This window comes from Trachinotus anak, unplaced genomic scaffold, assembly GCF_046630095.1.
Source record: "Trachinotus anak isolate AG129_WGS33_773 ecotype Australia unplaced genomic scaffold, CSIRO_AGI_Tana_v1 ptg000015l, whole genome shotgun sequence".
Classification (NCBI taxonomy): domain Eukaryota; kingdom Metazoa; phylum Chordata; class Actinopteri; order Carangiformes; family Carangidae; genus Trachinotus; species Trachinotus anak.
In genome coordinates, this window is record NW_027273866.1 from 15,919,983 (window position 1) to 15,938,034 (window position 18,052).

The 18,052-nt window shown below is 40.8% G+C and overlaps 1 protein-coding gene across 3 annotated transcripts in view; it reads left to right on the forward strand.

Annotated features, from left to right (window-relative positions):
- akap6 (A kinase (PRKA) anchor protein 6) overlaps window positions 1-5,083 on the forward strand; it is a 193,083-nt gene extending 188,000 nt beyond the window's left edge. For all 3 annotated transcript variants that reach the window (XM_071498843.1, XM_071498845.1, XM_071498844.1), the window contains exon 25: window positions 1,347-5,083. In XM_071498843.1, the coding sequence (XP_071354944.1) occupies window positions 1,347-1,391 (45 nt within the window). In that variant the 3' untranslated portion in view covers window positions 1,392-5,083. The remainder of the gene's footprint in view (window positions 1-1,346) is intronic.
- The last annotated feature ends 12,969 nt before the right edge of the window (window positions 5,084-18,052 follow it).

Sequence of the window (18,052 nt, forward strand, 5' to 3'; positions counted from 1 at the left end):
TGTGTGTGTGTGTGTGTGTGTGTGTGTGTGTGTGTGTGTGAGAGAGAGAGATGTGGCCGCCCTATAGGCACCTCCAGGGCTAAGCAAAACCTACTGCCCCCATACTCCAAACACACAAACTAACACACACACACCCCCGAGGGCAGGGCATTAAAGTCCAGGTAGATGCTCTGACAGCCCAACAGCTGCAGGTTAGACAGACATGTTGTTCTCACACACACACACAAAGGACAAACCTGCATACACACTCACATGCAAAGAAATACACACATGAAAGTGCAAAATCAAGCTCAGTGTACACACACGCGCACAACGCATGTAAACCTATGACAAAGGACACACACACACTGCACACACATCATATCAGTGATGCATACAGCTGGTCCTGACCCCCATGGCGTGCCCCAGTCTAGCCCACCTGTTCACACACAGACACACACTCACACACACACACTCTCCTGTGTTTTGCTGCAGACCTTCTGCTGTCTGGGTCACAGAGCACATCATGAGCCGCATTCACGATTGCTTTAATTGCACCTGTATCTGTGTGTGTGTGTGTGTGTGTGTGTGTGTGTGTAAAGTTCATAGCAAATCCGAACAGAAAACGAAGACAAATATCTGATACACACAGGAGGAAACTGTGTGAGCACAGTGAATGGAACAGAGGAGATGACAGATGCAGCTGCAGTTGAATATTCAATTGGATGTATGAAACATAAATAAATAAAAAATAAATTAAATATCTTTTTAACAACAGAACAAAATAGACAAATAGAATTTGTCCGAAAGCAAAGATGAATGTGTTAAAATGAGTTTAAGAGAGCACAGTTCTTTAAAAAATAAATGCAAAAACTGATATACTACAGGAAGAAGGGAATCATTTTACAATATAACCAGAATTTAAAGCTCCACACAGTCTAAAGGCAGATGTCCATGTGTTTGTGATTATAAAGCAGGTCTAGGTTCTATATTAATACTGTGAAAGGATCAAAGCCTCAGTCCACAGAGAAATGCACACAGCCTGTATTCAGAAACTGAGCCTTAAAACCAGCCGTCAGGACTTCTGGAACTTTGTGATGTCACAACAAAGCAGTCACCGCTCTCAGCCACGCCCCAAGCCCCGCCCACCTGGACCCACTGTTTAACCTTGCACAAGTGTTTACCTGAAATCTGCTATATTTTTATTAAATCACTCAGTCAACCAACCAGAAAACGTTTTTCACTTTAAAACAACATTTGAAAACATGAAGCAATACAAGCCAAGATCGACTGATAGAATAAAATGACATTTAAAAACAGATACAGTGGGTCTAACACGTTCTTCCTGTGTCTCTCCATCCAAACAGAGACTACCTGTGTTGGGAGCTGGAACCTCCAGGATCCAGCTGTAGGGGAGTTCTCTCCATCTCCTCCCCGCTGAGCTGATCTCTCTTCTGGGCTTCGTCTCTCCGGCTGCCTCCTCTCTCTCTGCTTTTCACACCTCTGATCTCCCAGAACTCACAGCTGTTGACTGGACTGATCTTTAAAACACTGGACGTTTCAGGGTGACCTTCAAAGTGATTCTTAGGTGTTGTGGTCAGATCCAGCTCGGAGTCTGCTTTCAGGGCTGAACTGTCTGGCAGGTTTCTGATTGATCATGAAGCAGCTTTTAGAGTTTGGCTGAGCATATTTCTGAGGTAGTCTGAGGACAATATATAGAATTTACATCAAAATACAGTTTCAGCATCATTTCTAAGAGTTAGGAAGAAACTTATGTAGTGAAATTATATCCAACAATTTAAATGTGGTACAAAATGGAATAGAACAGTGTAGTGAGTTTAAAACCAGGTCGAGGTTGACTGAGCAGAGATGTTTCACTAATGAGTCACAGGTCTGATAGTTACATGTTGTATTTGTTTGGGCTAAACAGGAAAAAACACTTTCAACAACACAAAATTTTTCAGTCTGAACGAAGGCAACACAATCAGCTTTGTCTTCTTATTAGCTTCATGTTTTTTTTAGCTTGTTTTGTGCATCATGGTTTGATCCACAACACACATCAAAATAAATAGGATGCTATAAGAATTTCCTCACACCACCTGAACTGTTCAACTGCACCAATGCATTAAGACACAAGTGTCTGGCATCTCAAGAAGGACAAATAAAGCACTGAGGACTTAATGCGAAGAAATGGTGCCAACCTGGAATCAGCTGGATGCTACTGCTTCACTCTCTGCTAGAACCTGTCTTCCTTGTTGTATTTCCTTATTTAGACTGATACCTGTTGTTAACTAGAGGCTGGTTTCACAAAGATATGTTAGACTGATCCAACTCTTTCAGTCTGGTTCTACTTTTGCGCTAATACTGATCTAACTTGAGTTAGTTAAACTTAATCTGAGGCCACTCAGGACCAATCAGGAATGAGGATGTTACCCTCCAAAAACCAGAGCAGCCGTTCAGGTTGTCAAAATTCAACTTAAAGAAATTCATAACTTTTTCCGTCACACATCGTAGATAACCTGGGATATTTAAGTCTGACAAGCTGTGGATCTAGGTTTGTCTTTGAGCCTGTTCTTCATCATCTTTCTCTGTTTCTGTCACTTTTTGGAGCTACCTCAGTATCGTTCTGCCACCACTGGAACTCACACATCTGTGGCCAGTTTGCTTGACTTCATGCTGTATCTCACTTTTTGTGCTGCAGGTGTGAACACCCTGTTATTCTATAAACATTCTGTTGCACAAGTAGCATGTTATGTCCTCAGAGTAAGACTGGGTCTAGAGATGATGTCAGTATTCATGTTATTGCGCTGGGACTTGGTCCAACAGTTGGTCTAGTCACAGCTGTATCTGCGGTAGAAGCTTGACATCCTGTTGTATCAGCACTGTTTTACCGCCTGTGAGTTATACACCAGAGGATAAACTGTAACATCTGGATCCCACAAACACAAAGCCTCTTATCTGAAGAAGGCAAACAAAATTTCTTAAACTATCCTGAAGAAATATTGAAAGGGTGGGAAAGACTTAGTGTTAACAGATATGAAGAAATCTAGTCATGATGTACAGATGCATCGTCATTGTTGAGAGACACAAAAGACTGTAGAAATTAAGTTAGTGTTAATAAGAGCTTCAAATACTGAAACATGTTTGTAAGACCTACATTCACATCAGCGTAATCACGATCAAACCCAAATCTTTACAAGATACAAAGAGGCCAGTAAGTCGTATTATAGAAACTAAATAAATAAAACTGTATTATCGTGACTGAAACACTTTGTGGGGTTGAGGATTTGACAACTTCATGGTTGACGCTTGATCTTTATTTTGACTGTGTTACTTTTTTCAAAAGCCTTTTGAAGGCAAGTCAACAGCTTCACCATTTTCCAAAGTCCGTCCCTGAGCATTAAAACATTGTCTGCAAGCACTCATGGTCAGGTCAGCTGGTATTAACCAATCTGTCAAGCCTTTTTCAGAGGACGTTTTCTTTGAAGTCAAGTTAACAGTGTCCTTCCTTGTCAGAGGCTTCTGCACATGTATCGGAGAAGTGCAGCCTGATTTTGTCTGAACATGACTGTTGTTTCCTCTGAGTTCAGAAAGCAGTCTGAGTCGCTCCATGTGGTATTAACCAATCTGTCGACCATTTAAGTTGAACTTCTTGGCGCCAAAGTCTTTGAATTTCCTGACTTTATAGATTGACAAGGACTCCCTGAATGTTTTGTCTTGTCTAATGGGCTGACAATGGTGATGGCGCTGTGGTAAACCTTATCGTTTTGGGAAGGGCAGATTCAACCTGCTGGCCTTTTTCAGAGGAACTCTTCCTTGAAGTCAAGTAAACAGCATCCTTCTTTCTCAAAGGCTTCTCCGCATATAGTCGAGAAGTGCAGCCTCTTGTTTCCTCTGGGTTTGTGGTTTTTACCTCTATGGTGGTAAACACTACATTTTTCAACTTTATAGGCTCACAATGACTGCTCGCAGATATACTTCCATTAGAGGGAGGAAGTAGTGGTAATGCTTGGTGAATCCTCTGTAGACCATCTCATTTTGGGGAAGGGCAGGGTCAAGCACTCTTGTTCAGTACAGTTCATGCACAGCATACCATTACATCAATCGTTTGCAGCTTCCACGTTGATGAAAACTACCTGAACATACCACGATTTTTCTCAAGAGGTAGGGAGTGGTGAATCCTTTGTAGACCATCTCATTCGGGGAAGGGCATGCTTATCCTACTAGCTTCAGATATCATTTACTGCACTTCAGTCACCCTGAAAAGGGAAACAAATACTTTTTGTGACCACTCATCATTTTGAGACCTTGATTGATCCTTAAAGATTGATGGTTGTGGAAGAAATCAATGTGCTCAAGATGGGAATATCGTCCACACTCATTGGGCCATCTGCAGCTCTGCCTGAGAACATGTTAAATGAAACCTTGTCCTGAGCTGAGGGTTGAACCAGGTGTCCAAAAATAAAAAATAAGTAGAAACAAAACTATGTTTTATCTATGCAACACGACCAAAGTTGGCAAAAGCTGAAGTGGTGTTGTTGTGTAGGTGTTAAGTTTTGATGACTGTTGACAAGGACGTGTGTTGTTATTAATACTGCTGTATGTACACCACTACTGTACCATGTATTGTTTTCTTTTTTTTATTTTCTAGACAACTCCAGAGATGATGATTAGCAGTGACGCTGGGGTTTGGGTTTGGTGTTGAGACGGGTGTGTGTGCGTAGGACAAAATAGGGTTTGAAATCTTTAAAATATAATTGTGTGCCTTGCTCTACTGTTACTTCTTCTACCTTTTTTTTGTTAAATTAAAACCACTGCTTTCCCAGTTAGGTGATGAAAACATGCAACAAAAAACAAAAAGAAACAAAAACAGTTTCATGCAAGGTTCATGTTGAGCTTGTGTATATATGTAAAGGTGTAAAACCTTGATGTAAAATGCAGAGGGAGGAATGCTTGGTGTTTGTGTTTATTTATGTATGTGATCTGTGATGTGAAATATCTTTATTATTAGTATTGGCCACAAAGAGCTTGACTGCATGGTTCCTGCTAACTACAATGTAAAACCAACTGTTGACAATAAACTTAATTTATTGGAAAAACAAAATTTGGGCAAATGTGATTTGTGCTTTTGTTGTTTTGATTGAATTTTCTCCAGTAAGAACAAAGGAAAACAAGACAAGATCATAATATTAATATAGTTAATAATGATTCTATAAACATTATGTACAATTGTTAAAAGATTGGATGGATTATAACTGCTTAAAATGTAAAGAAATTTACAAAAACTTTGAAAAACTACAGCAAACAGGGACGCCTCAGTGGTTCACCTGGTAGAGCATATACCATTAAGGCTTAGTCCTAACTGCTGCAGACACGGGGTTCGAATCCGACCTGTGGCCCTTTGCTGCATAACATCCTGTCTCTCGCTCTTCCCAACTTTCCTGTTGGGATAATAATAATTTTTAAAAAAACTGCAGCAAAAAATAACTATAATATAAAATATGGTGCAAAAGCTTGTAAATCACCACAAGTTTTCAATTTTGGGAAAAAAAATCCAAAACTGTTTGCTGACGATGGTGTGGTATAAATGAAACCAGAACAGCTACTAAATGGATGTCATTCGTTTATTTCATTTGAGAAATAACCTTTAAGGGGATGTATATATTCCTGACAGCAAAGTTCTCTTTGAATCAAGCTAAAGAAGCTACATGTTAGTTTCTGCTATTGCTACATAGCCAGTGTTAGCATTAATAGCTTTTTACTTACCAGTCTAGAGGAAACGTGAGTTCACCATCAACCTTTTCTTCTAGACTGGTAAGAGGTGTTCATGCTAATATTGGCTATGTAGCAATAGCAAAAACTTACATTCAGCACCTTTAAGAGAGTGTTGAATATGGGTTGTTTGTAGCCTTACTGTTGCTAGGCTAGTGGCTGTCAACAAATACGGAGCATTCGAGAGTCATGTCAAAGATGGCAAGCCCGAAAGTTGAATCCAAAATAAAATGAAGTAATGTTTATTAGCTAACATAAGTAGAGGTTAAAGTTATATCACCTGCCCTTGCGTCAGCTACGTGGTGTGTTTGGCGTGAACTTCATGGGGATTCATTTAATTTTCCACATCTGTCCATATTTGGTCAGCTATTTTCCACAGTAAACAACATTTTGTGCATAGTGTGCTTTGTTTACAGAGGAGTTAGCATAACAGCTTTGTCTTGGCCATTACAATTGCACTGTTAAAATAAGGGTCTTAGAGTGTGTAAAATATCAGCCAACTCATTAGTAACTTTACCTGCCGCATGAAATTATGATCTGCATTTATCAGGCAGGTGTTATTTTCGAGTTGTGCACACAGTCTCCAAACTGTGGTTAAAAACACTGATATCAAAGCTGGAGTTCTGAAATTTTCTCATGACAACAGCGATGTGTCGAGCCCCCAATCATCAGAAATGCATCATTAACATTTTTTTGATCTTCCAAAGATTTATTTTTTGCCCTTAATCAGACCTCTGTTTTCCTGCGGCGGTGAGCTCAAACCACCAGCATTCAGTGTGCACACAGATGCAAAGTTTTAACTCCTGAGGAGATGAAGTACAATTGAAAGCTTGAAGAAGGTGATTGGATATGATGATAAACACACACTTTGGGGATATTACCAAACGTTAAATAATGTTTACCTCATCAGAGGAAGGTCAGTTTGTGAAACAAGAAAATGTTGCTGATGACACAGAGAAGATAGATGGATGATGATGAGGAGGGGACAGCCATGAAGTGGCGTTTACTGCCACTGAATGCAAACGCCTGTGTGCATCTCTCTCTTACAGGCACTGCAAAGCAATTTGTTCCTGATTGCAGAGACTGTCCTTGATCACACACTTTAGAGCTGAACTTGGTCTGATGCTGTTGGTCTGGTGATGAAAAATCTCTTGTCAAATGAAACAAGAAAATGTTTGTCCTGTAGATTGTGCAAAATATTCTTACTGGGCCTAAAATGATTGTTGTTAAGGAATCAGCCCTCAACATTATTTACTTAGCTTACTGTAAACCAGATAAGACTAACTCTGACTGATAAGACTAACTGATGACCTGCTAGTGGTCCCTACAGGCTGCTGTGTCCATTACAGCCATAATGTGAAAATGTTGGACAACATACTGATGATTTAGCTAGAGGATTACAAATGGTGGCTCCCAAAGGTTTGTCTCTGGGTTAGCGCTAGAGAAAAGTCATGGTCATGGGGGTCATTAAAACCTAAAGGGTTCATCCTCTGGGGATCAAGGTTGTGACTGTGACTGTGAAAGTTGAGTCACTGAAATCACCAGGAATCAGCTACTAAGTTGCTGTGAAGTGAGTCACTTTGGATCAAAGTGTTGGACAAACACTGAAAAGATATCATCTTCCTGCAGAACCACATTTTGTGAGGCAAAAAAAAAACAGATTCAAAGTGAACCGAAACTGGTCCACTCCATTTTTCACAGTGGGTGAACTATTTCATTCCATGCTCTATGATTAAATGTGGAACAATATGGGTCATAATCCTCTGATGAAATACAAAACAACAGTTTTCTTTCAGGTTCAACAAAGTTTGTTCTTGACTTTAGACAAATAATAGAATCAGATGTTCCTGAGATTCCAACCTTATCAAATGATCTTCATCAGCACATGGAGTTTTGCTCAGTGTTGTCAAACAGACTTCACTCTTGACTGTAACATCACAATCCAGCTAAAGCTCCACTTACTGGCTTCACCCAGAGCTTTCAACCATATCACATGATCAGCATCAGTGGGTGACTTCTAAGCCAACACCTGAAAGTGCTTCAGGTGCTATGGATGAAATTCTAACACACTGAGCCTGAATGTCACCAGATCCATCTCCATGACAACTAAGCAACTGATGTAAACCATGTGATATTGTTGAAAGGAGCCATAAAAAGCCAGTAAGTGGACCTTCAGTCGGATTGTTCTGTGTTTTCTATGCACAGAACACAAACATAAGCCTACATGCAGTTACATGCATGGATTATCAGAAAAGTCAAACCTGATGAAGGTCATGTGATCAAAACTTTAAATTTAATATATACTTTTATAGTTTTTTTTAAATTTGCTGTTGTAAACTCTGGCAGCCTCCCAGTCGAACACTGACTACACAGGAGCAGTTAGTGTGATGCCTGGCTCAGCGGTCTTCAGGCAGCGTTTGTGTGACTGGTCAGTGAAACTGTGTTTCCCTCTTCTGCAGCCGCTGCTCTGTATTGTGTATTTAACTCTGTCATAATGCTGCATTGTGACACTTCCTTCTGTCTTTCAGGGAGCGTCAGAGGAGAGCTGTCAGAGGATTAAAAAAATTGCAGTTAGCTGCAACAAAACACACTTCACATTAAAGCAAATTGCTTCTTGCGATTGTTGATAGTTTCTCATTGTTGCGTCCCTCTCAGTTGGAGCTGTGATGTTGATTGTGGCTGAAGGGGCCTTCAGATGACTGATAAGCATTGATGAATGAAAATGGAAATGCTTTTCAGCGTTTTGCCTTCAAAGGGAAATCAAACAGGGAGGACGGAGAGGGGAGAGCAGGGGAGGGGAGAATATTTGCCTTTTTGCAATTAACAAGATATGTTCTTTTTTGTGGTCAGAAAAATGGAAATGGCTTTTAAGGTCGTAAAGGTCGAGCGCATCGAAGCATGGTGGCTCTGCAATTACTCTTCAGGCAGAGGCCTGATTGGGGAGGAGGGATGGGGGGGGGTCCGGCCGCGCACCGACGGTCAAATTAACAAGACGGCCGGCTCCCTGTTGAAAAGATCACATGTGATTACCGTACATCAAACAGACAGAGCGCGCAAATTATCTCCTCTCTCACTGTGAAGTCAGAGGAAAAGGGATAAAACGCAGACGGACTGATTAGTTAAAGGCTTTAAATGTCAAAACTTTCACTGTCCACAGCTTGAATGAGTCTGCTTCTCCTCTGGGGGGGGGGGGGTTGTCGTCCTCAACACCCACCAAACAAATGGCTGCCCTCATGACATAATTGAGGACACACTTGGTCTCATCTGTGAATCTTATACCGCCAATGATTCTTTTAATTATTTTTGCATGGTTTAATTCACAGTGTGCTTTGAAACTATGGTTTGACTTTTATACTGGGAGCTGACCAGAGGAACCAGTGCAGTCCCAGTGTGGGCTTTTCTCATGAGCAGGTTAAAGACAAACTGGAGGTCACCACTGATTCATTTTCCAGTGGTGTGAGAATTCAGATCAGCAGCCGTGGTGACTTCTGATTCCTTCATTGTGTCTTTTATATTGTAAAAACCTTTTTGCAGAGAAGAGCTGATGACTGACTTTTAAAGGTTTCTTCTTCATTCTGTGGCAAAATATAGTCAAGGTGACATCTCAAGGATTTTTTCCAACAACCAAAAACACAACCAAAAATATTTCCGTGACATAAAACAGCAACACAATCTGGATTTTTTTCTAGATCCATCATTTTAAGTTGGCAGAGAGGCTCAACCTCAAGCTTTAATCTTATTTCTTTAAATACTAAACTCTCACAAACTTTAACTAAAGGCCTCAAACTGTTGACATATGAGCAGGTTCACAACCTGCCATTATGTTGTATTGTGTAAAGTAAACTGAGGGTTAGCAATGCAACTATATTAATATATACTGTTAATTATATATTGATGGAACCCATGTACAAATGTAACATATGTAAATATATAGAATTTCCATATACAAAATATACATAGAAAATAAAAACATATTTGTAAAAATTATAAATAAAACGTATTAGAAACTGGAACATCTAGACATATTGATCAATTTGTGCAGATGTTATGTGTCATATATATGTTTTTATGTGTGTATGCTTACATTGACATACGTAACATAAATTTATATCCATCCCAGAGCCTGTCACTATATGTTGATATTTTACACAGGGGGGTCCAAAAGTCTGAGACCACTTTCCCAGAATGGAAATATAATCATATTTAAGATTAATGAGAAATTAATAAGAAAAACATTTATAAATGTATAACATTTTAATATGTATATTGTTTTAATAAATAATTAAACATAATACATTTATACATTAAATATATATTAAGCTATGTCCTCACACCATGTTTTACCATATAAAGTATATTTGTAAAAATATTTACTATAAATTTCCCTCCTGACGTCTGCTGCTACACAGTCCACCTCCACAAGTGAACTGAAAAAGTTTATGGTTGCTCTGCGAGGTTTGTTGAAAGGCATTCTGGGAAATAAAGGAAAGTCCCCAACTGAAGTCTGTGTAGTCATGGCAACAAAGTTCAAGTTGAAGTTTAAAGATTGTGGTTTTAGTTAAACATTGCATTTTGCAGATACATTCCCTGAAAACAATTTCTCATTATATTGATGATTAAATATAAAATAAAAAATAAAACTGAAGAGAAATTTTAAGAACTGAAAGATTACAATTATATTAAACTAATTAAATAATGAAAACGTGAGTTTTGAGTTTTACAAGAGACCAAAACTCAAACAGCGAGAGTGATGCTTGTTTCCACAGACAGTCCAGCGTAGTTGTGTTCAGACAGGTGGAGGAAACGCTCTGCAGTACCTGCAGCACTCGCAGATGTGACACTTCCCTATAGGATGCAATCACTGAAACACTGAATGAAAGTTCAATTTAAAAGTATTTGTATTATTAGAAATGCTTCAAGCTGTGGACGAGTTTTAAACCATTTGCATCGGTGTTGAATGAAAATGAGACGGTGTGTAGTAACGCACCTTCTGAAGTCTCTCCTGTGCTGTAATGATCTTCTGGAGGCGCTGCAGAAAAGCCTCCGCAATCTGTCCTTCATCTTCCCCTCTCCTCTTCTGCCTGATGAGCAGAGCCATCCCCTCATCATCAGCTGCACCATAATGTACTTTAGTCTGTGGGACGAGAGGAGGAAATGGAAGGAGAGATTGAAAACAGATTTGCTTATAAGCTGATCCTACATTAGGGGATGTATATTATACGCTGAAGTCATCAGGGGTTCGTTCGCTACAGTCGGAGTGATCCATCGACAAGTTGACAAGCTGCAGATGAACACAAGCATCACTTTGGCTGCAGGTTGGAGGGAGGTTCAGGGATTTCTCATCCACACGGGACAGAACCAGGTTCAGAACCAGGACTAAACTGAAGATCTGACCCTGGATCAGGGCCAAAGCTACCATGGAGGACAATAAGGTCATTTCTTCTGGGATTCCTGCCACGCCAGGCTCAAACAGCATGTTGGGGAATACAATTTACAGACAGTATAAATATAGAATATGAACAAATCTTAGTACCTGGAGAGGTGGTGGTTCAGACTTATGAATAAATCTAAATCCTTGAGTATGGCACTGCCCAGGATAGTCAGTCATTAGATCATACCCTGGTGGTTTTACATGTTTTACTTCATTAATTCCTAATTGGACACACTTTACACCACCCACTGACCATTTTCCAAATTACATCTCTTTCTAAATTGACTTCTTTCATTCCAGGTGGCAGTTGGTTTGAATTAATTTGCAAGAAAATCAACTTTGAAAAGACTTTAAATCCAGATAATCAATCACAGTTAACAACAAGTGGCTCTTTTATAAATGAGAATAATTCCATTTTTGTTACAGACATGTTGTCAGATTTATTTTAGTGCAAGACATTTAAAGAGGAGACTTTCAAGAGAGACTCTACTTTATGTTGCATTCAAAGACACATCCACATGTACGATGAGAATCAGCTGCCAGAGTCAGTGCACAAATGAGCAAGTCACATCCAGAGAATCAGTAAGATGCAAACTGTGAAATCTCAGATGCCAGAGTGTACTTGAATGCACCACTCATTCAAAACGCATCCATGACGTAAGCGGCCTCTACCTTAAACAGCAAATTTACCTTTAAATGTACCTTTACCTTCAGCTATGAATTTCACCTATATTCTGGTAAAACTGTGTTTCAAACCAAAGTTTAAAACACGAAAGATATGTAAAGACTTTATTTTATTGTATTTTGCCTGGTATGTGATGTAATTATGACATCAGACACCGAGTTCTTCCTGGTTCTGCCAAATATAGAGGATAAAAAAACAGATTTCTGCAGGTAACAGCTAAACAAACCTGGTCTGCATTAAGTTAACCATGACAACAAGCTAACAGTTAGCATCTGAATATGCTCATGTTAGCATGCTGTGCACATTAGCTAATAATAACTGTTTATCCTCTGCATGGTGGTCAGCTCTGTGGCTTCAGCTCTGCCATCAGACTCGGCTCAGGCTCCATCCACACCGATGTGACTAAAATGCATCAGTTTTGCTGCGTTTGCACTTGAACTCCACACTATTCAGTGTCTTTTAATCGTTTTTAGACAGTGATGGAGCTCAGTGGCTCAGAGGAGTAGGATAAATCAGGCTTGGACACACAGACAATACTTGTTAGTGGTGGTTTGGTTAAAAGACTGAATTTTATCTTAAATGTGACTTTTAAAAAAAAAAAAAAAATCATTTTGTTTTCGTCCAGCTTTTCTTAAACAAGGGCAGGAAAACATCACTGCTGCTTTAAAAATCAGTAAGAAGTTTGATAGTGTGTGTGTGTGTGTACATTTCCATGCGTTTATGAGTGTGATTTTATTATGGATTTATAGAGTTTTAGCCAGATTGCATTTTCACATCAGTCGTCAAAATGCATTTAAAAAATAATTTGATACAAGATGGTGAGAGGCCAAGAGCCGCGCTGAACGGCCGAATAAATAAAGGCAATGATGATGCCAGCATCAACCGGAGACCACCATCAATCATTAGCATACGTAAGGAAGTAAGTGTGTGTGTGTGTGTGTGTGTGTATTGGAAATGGAAAAAAGAAGGTATAAAGTTGATGTCCATGATGTCTATTATCAATCATTTGCATATGGAGGAGTGTAGATGATTGTGTGTGTGTGTGTGTGTGTGCAGGAAATGAGTGTGTGTTTGAGTGGAAACTTTGTGTGTGTCTGTGTGTGTGTGTCTTCAAAATGCTCCATCTGTAATTCCTCATAGCAGTTAATTCATCATCTGTGCTGAGGCGTCGGGGCGTCCGCAGGCGTTTAGGACTAATATTTCAGCTCCCATTACAGTGGCAGACCAGAGAGCCGAGGCTCCGGTTTGACCTTTGACCTCAGCCGGGGAAGCGCAGCCTGACCCCATCCATCAAGGCGGGGAGAGGGAAAATATTAAGAGGCTAACATTATTAGTTAGATTACAGGGCAGAGAGATTTAGCTGTCATTTTCAGCTGTCAGGGTGGGCGGCTGTCATTGGTTGTCTGTCTGGTTACCTGTCTGCCTGTCTGTCTCTCTGATTGGCTGGCTGGGCGACCTGACTGTCTCACTGCCTCATAACTGACTTGTACTTTGTGAAAGATGATGAAATGTTGCCACTCATGCTACTGTTTAACATTTCTGTAGTTTAAATCTACTATGTGAAGCATTTTACCATTAAAAAACTGAATCTGAGATATCCGTATAATTACCCTGAACACACGAACACATCACTGAGCTGCAGGAAGCTGCTCAGTGATGTGTTTGTTCTTGTGGACTCCACTCTGTGTTTCCCGCTGTGGCCCACTGCATCAAATTTGGAGGGAAATCTGCTGGATTTCTTCATGACACCAAACAGCAGTAAAAAATAAAAGAGCCAGAAACCATTTGTAAATTGTAAATATTACATTGCAGCTTTTACCTATAGTCTGCAAGTGAGGCGTTTAGGAGACACCTGGAAATTGTAGCATCTACTGATAGTCTGCAAGTGAGGCGTTTAGGAGACACCTGGAAATTGTAGCATCTACTGATAGTCTGCAAGTGAGGCGTTTAGGAGACACCTGGAAATTGTAGCATCTACTGATAATCTGCAGGTGAGGCATTTAGGGGACACCTGTAAATTGTATCATCTACTGATAATCTGCATATGAGGCATTTCGGGGACATCTGTAAAGTGTAGCGTCTGCATGTGTGTGAGGGGGGAGGTGGTCTTAAATGTGTTTTGTTGGGCTTCTTTCTTTGGGGCCTATCTGAGTCTAGGATCGCCATTGGTCACTATAGCTTTGTATGTTGTTATAATAGCTATGCTGCATTAAGGGGGTCCTATCCACATTGGAAATATAAATACCTGGTCCCAAAAGGGAGTTGAGGTGCGTTGAGTCGGTACCTGTATGGTGGAAAAACACTACTGGCTGCTCGCCTTAATGCACTAATAGGCAGGATGATGTTTCTGTCACTAACGTTAGTTAACGTCACTGGTTCTGGGAGAAGCAGCAGATTTATGGGCTCCATTGTGACCATGACTGTGCTAATGCTAACTGATGTTTTAGCTGCTAAACCCAGACAGTACGTAGTTGAACAAGCGAGTGAATCCAGCTGCTGAGTGATCAGCTGCTCTGCAGAGGAGATGACAGGTCGCTGCGACAGTGACGGTGAGTGAGTGACTTTGTTCAGAGGTTGTGAATGACGACTGGGTCGACTGATAGAAGTGAGTCTGTTGTGGTGTTGCAGAGCAGCATGACATGAACACAGTCAGGTTTGAACAACTCATCATCATCTTTCCCACTAACCTGTCAATAGACATCTGTAACCATGGTAACTGTAGACACTTAAGATGGTGACAGCTGAAGACTCAGAATCCTGATGTAAAAATTGTAAATTTAAGGTTGAAAATATTGACACAAATTAGACTGAAATGGCTTCTTTTCTTGTTCATAGTTAATTAGACAATTAAGCGATAGTCACTTTAGTTTTAGGTGAAGCAGCTTAAACATGGGGGGTGGAGGTGTGAGTCTTTTGAAATGTCAGAATAAAAGTTGGCGAGACTCCTCATCTTTAGCAGACAGGCTTTTTGTTCATGAATCATCACTTGTTGGAAACGCAGCGTGTTAGTTTGTGTCTGCAAACGGATCTTTAGAACAAAAAAAATGATGATTTCTCTGTCGTCTGCCGTCTTTGACTGAAGATGGAAAAAAAATCAAATGAAGAAACGGAGACGTGTGATCTTTAACGGGCTGATGGTCGGCTCAACAGAAAGGCACGTGTGTCTGCAGAGATGACAGGCTGCCTCCAAAATGGATTTAGAGAGGCATGATGGGAAATTATTGACTTTTGTTGTGTTTTACAGCAAGTCAGAAAAACTGATGACAGCTGATGGTGGCGGTGTGTGTGTGTGTGTGTGTGTGTGTGTGTGTGTGTGTGTGTGTGTGTGTGTGTGTGTGTGTGTGTGTGAGGAAGAGTCAGAGGTAGAATGTGAAAGAGGAAGATAATTTTTGTTTTGCCGTATGAATGTGGTGAACGTATGAATTATACTGCAGAGGTTTAGGAGACGCATCTTAACTTAATCTGATGTCTCAGATTCTGAGAATATTCTGAATAGAGAGAAAGAAAATTCATAGGAGAAGATCACAGCAAAAAAAGAGTGAAATCTAAGGGAAGAGTCTGAATTATTTACTTTAAATCTTAGAGGTATTTTCAGGAATAATGTGTCCTTATTCAGTGATTTCCTTTTTAACATTAGAGGGGATGTGTCATGTTCTGTAAATCATCAGTTCATGCTGCCTGCACTGAATCTGCATCTGTTTGAGATGTAAAACTACACTGAGATGGTTTTTGGTTCTTAAAACCACAAATATATCTTCTGATGGAGATCAACACTTAAACTGAAACACAGGAGAAGTGTAAAATATGGACCTTGGAGATAGGGACAGGGACGTATAATATAAGACGCCAAAGTCTTAAAACACTGTGTAAACACAAGTAGCTGTGTAAAAACTTTGTATGATTTAAAAAAAAAATTACAATTGGCAATTTACATATATTTGATATTTGGTGCTCCTGAGACGCTCTGATGGTTGATACCAAAGAAGTATTTACAGTAGGTTGAGTCCTAATCGCACCTGAACGCACCACAACAGAGAGAGAAAGTACAGTGTGAGAAAGTGTTTGTGAGGCCTGACTGTTTGTTGTTCGGCTGCTGGAGCGAGAGAGTGTGTGTGTGTGTGTGTGTGTGTGTGTGTGTGTGTGTGTTTTGTCCTGAGGGATAACAGCAGGTTGACTGTCCTGATTCTGTCTGCTGTACTTTAGCTGGTCACAGCTCACTAATACAGCCAGTACACACAGCCTGGAATGTACACATCAAATACACACACACACACACACACACACACATATGCATGCACACATAAAACCCAAACACACACTGCAGAGCTAAATGCATATTATGTCAAATGTATAATGCATGCACACATCATGAGTTGGTGGTCATGTGGTCATACTTGGAAAATACAGGAACAAACATCACATCAGACACACACACACACACACACACACACACACACACACACACACACACACACACACACACACACACACACACACACACTGTTCAGTCCTAATTCCATAAGGGGGTCCAGCATGTCTCCCCTGAAACCTCCAGTCCAATTCATTTGATTTCATTACAGAGAGCGAGCGAGCGAGGGAGTGAAAGAAGGGGAGAGAGAGAGGTAAACTGTATTGTGGGTGAGCGAGGCTGGGTTGTGGCAGTGGTTTTCATTAGGAGCTGCTGGTTAGAGCTGCGATCCAATTTAGACTGCAGGCTGGCAGGGTGGCGAGCTGTGTGTTTTTTATTGGTATTTAATCAGCTCAATTGGGACGTTTTATTAGTGCAATGCTTTGTTTTGGAGGACAGACGAGAACTGTAGGTTATTAGAGACTCTCAAAGTGAGGCTCAGAGTCCCTGCAGGGGTCCTGGAGGGGTTTCAGCAGGTCCAGAGGAGGGTGAAATATTGAGAATGTGTCCTGCGTGGCTCAATAAGGACGAGAGGAGCAGTAAAAACCACAAAGAGTTGGGGGTTCGATTCCCTGTGCTGAAAATGTCAGGATGCAAATTAGAGTTTTTGCTCTGCGAACGTGTCTCAGAGGCGGAGCGGCGAGGTTAGTCCTCAGGGGGTGGAGCCAAACACACAAACAGTCACGGCAAACTGGAAGAGTAACAACTCCTCCAACCTGAACACACCATAGGTTGTTTTCTTCAACGCATTGTCTCCTGAAATACCGCCCCTACCATGGCAACCGTACTGGTCCTTGGTTGTCATGGTTACAGTAATAAACATAAGGGCTGTACTGCGAGAAGCTACCTACCTTCATCACCATGGTTACTATAGTAACAGTCATGGTTTGGTCAGGTTTAGGAAAAGATGGTGATTTGGGTTAAAATAAGTTCTTCCTCAACATTAGACGATCTTTGTTGTCATGGTTACAATAACAACAGTGAACGGTCATGGATAATAGAAACAACATAAACTGCTCCTGTCACATGGGAATCGAACACCGCTCTCCTGCGTCATATTCATCCATCCACCCCAACCTCCTCCTGACGTGGACTCTGTCGCTCTATAAACTACGTCACCGCACTTTTCCCTTTGCTCCTGTCATCATCACTACGACCACTAGATGTCGCCTAGCAACAGAACCTAACGACGGGTCATAGTGACCTGCTGACAGACGACCTGTGGCTCGATCCCCGGTTCATCCGGTCCACATGTTGAAGTGTCCTTGGGCAAGAGACTGAACCCCAAACTGCTCCTCGTGGCTGTGCCGTCAGTGTGAGAGTGGGTGTGGCATCGTTTGAGTCTGATAAAAAGTGGTTTAACACAGATTTATTAATAATACGTTGTGGTGAAAATAAAGTGTCTATTCTTCATTTATTCTATCAACAGTCACTAGTCCTTCTCAACCTTAACCAAGTTAGTCACGTAACTCGACCACTGTGACTCCCTGTCCACCGCCTACAGGTCACAGTGCTGCAGCTCGGCTCCTGCCTCAGCATCTCTACACTGGCTGCCGCTTTAATATTTCAGGATTCATTTTAAAGTTCTTAAGACCAGGCTTGGGGTGAACTTTTATTCCCCCTGTGATCCAGGACGCAGTGTGAGATCCTCTGGTGGTTCACTGCTGGCCATAGATGCAGGTTGAAAACTGAAGGAGACGGTGCCTTTGCTGTGGAACAACGTCCCAGAGGAGATCAGACGCAGAGTCACTTCCCTGATTTATCTTCTTATAAAAAA